General features: G+C 37.4%; 1 protein-coding gene across 1 annotated transcript; it reads left to right on the forward strand.

Annotated features, from left to right (window-relative positions):
- Positions 1 to 1,309: 1,309 nt before the first annotated feature.
- Positions 1,310 to 2,005, forward strand: LOC126701195 (uncharacterized). Its single transcript, XM_050399312.1, has one exon. It carries the CDS (start codon positions 1,310 to 1,312, stop codon positions 2,003 to 2,005), a length of 696 nt encoding a protein of 231 aa, XP_050255269.1.
- The last annotated feature ends 228 nt before the right edge of the window (positions 2,006 to 2,233 follow it).

The raw sequence follows: 2,233 nt of genomic DNA on the forward strand, positions 1-2,233 counted from the left end.
ACCTTCCACCTTACCTAAATGTTTAATGAGTGCCATGTGGTAATTTCTCTTTCTCTTTTTCTCTCATTTAAAAGGGTGAATATCCTTATCTTAAAAGAAATTAGTATGCTTTTCATTTACCCGGCCTTCATATCAGATTTGGACTTTTCGTCTCCACCTTCACGTAACTCTTGCATTGCCTAACTTCTCCTATTCCCAATCTTCTTATATAAGTACTAGAACTAGAATACAAATGTGAAAGCATTAAGGTGAAGAAGGCAGGGTTAAAAGTATATTGAACCTTGTGGGTTGTGATCATGTTGGGAATCACGATTCATATCTCTGTCCTTAATTTGCTGGATGACACTTCCTCTGGTACTCTCTCTCTCTCTCTCTCTATAGATGTTGACAAGCATATGGCTGTAACTAAAATAATATTGAAAGCTAATACTCATTTTGACAAGAAAATAGTTGTTTTCCTTCTTTCTTTCTATTTGTGTGTGAAGATACGTCATCGTTGAATCACAACAATCGAGGATTTGAAGCTCGCATTGAAGAAGAAAGTGAATGTCATGGATGGAATAATCCAAGATCGGTCATGGTGATATCACATGGTAATTGTTTTTTATTTGGGTTAATTATGGAGACTAGAGTACATGAATTGGCAGCCTATAGTGTTATTTCTATATTCCTTGAAATTTTTGGTTGTGTTAAGATCAATTTACTCATTGTACAATAAAAAAATATCAAGGATTAGTATAAGATTGGAGAATTGATATTAGCTAGATAAATCTAACATGGCATGTGTCTACAGATATTATTTTAGCAAATGATTTCATATCTATAAAAACAAATTGACCTTTGGTGCTTGGCTGCTTGCTGATGCCAATTAAGGGTGAATATGGTGATGGTTGCTGGTGGTGACCCAACACACACAACGGGACCCCATTTGGTCTTGCGTGAATTTAGATTTCTTTCAAAGATACAATATTGAGTCACTTGGCCTTAAACATGTACAATTTTATTTAAATGGAATTATAGTGGTAAGTTGGTAACCATATGGCTTTAAAAATTCATTTGATTTCTTTTTCTTTTTTTATTTACAAATTATTTGGAATTTGTGACAATTCACTCTTGGCACCATGTATTACTATATGTGCAATATATTATAATTCAATTTGGTATCTTCTCTTGAGTTCCGTAGCACAATATTTGGTCATTTGGTGTTCTTCCATTGTTAAACTATTTGTAATAATGATTCTGTCACAAAGGAGATGTGCAACCATAAAAATAACTTCAAGTTTTGAGCTTCAAAGAGCTGCTATCGTGGATGATTGTGCAGAAACAGGATGTTGAACTTTTCGCCATGACAGTGTGGCTAATCTGGTCTCAGAGAAACCAGGTCCGGTTGAACCACACGGCCACAGCACTCCACCAAATCCCTCAACGTGCTAGAGAGTGGCTTATCGAGTTCACAGCAAGCCAAGCCACACAGACAACACTAACTGACAGGCCAGGACGGACACGCAGATTCTGGACAGCACCTCCATCGGACCTGGTGAAGATCAATTTTGACAGAGCGGTTTTTAGCGGAGAAAATAAATCGGGCATCAGAGTGGTGATCAGAGATAGCTCAGGTTCGGTGTTGGCTTCTTGCTCTAAGAAAATTCCACATGCTCTCACGGGTTCAGAGGCTGAAGCATTAGCAGCAGTCACGGCGTTGTCTTTTGCTACTGAGCTAGGCGTCGATAAAGCAGTTTTGGAAGGTGACTCAATGGAGGTTATCAAAGCACTCACTCAAACAGAGCGCACACTGTCTTCAATTGGACCTTGGATAGATGACTCAAAGGTACTAGCATCCGATTTTGTTCAATTACAATACTCTCACGTAAGAAGAGAATGTAATAGGCTTGCTCACAGTCTGGCTAGATATGCAGTAGACATACCAAACTTCCTTGTGTGGATGGAGGATGTTCCACCACAGTTTGTAGTTGTTTTACAGGCTGATTTAGCCAATTTAATTTAAAGCATTTCGAGTTTTCACCCTAAAAAAAAAAACCTTTAATCTCATATTTGCACGTAACTTTGAATGATTGGCATTCAGCCCTTAAAGCATGTAACTTTGAGGTATCCAATTGAGAAAGAACTTGAAAAGGATTACAACCAAAATTGAATTTTGTGTTGTTTTGTTTTCTCATAAAAATGCACACACCATAGTCATTGAAGTGTATTTCCAAATTAAGAGGCTTCATAT

The sequence above is a fragment of the Quercus robur genome, chromosome 9, assembly GCF_932294415.1.
Source record: "Quercus robur chromosome 9, dhQueRobu3.1, whole genome shotgun sequence".
NCBI classification, from domain to species: Eukaryota; Viridiplantae; Streptophyta; class Magnoliopsida; order Fagales; family Fagaceae; genus Quercus; species Quercus robur.

Coding starts and splice junctions, on each gene's coding strand:
- LOC126701195 (XM_050399312.1), top strand. CDS start 1,310: ATGATTGTGCAGAAACAGGATGTTGAACTTTTCGCCATGACAGTGTGG.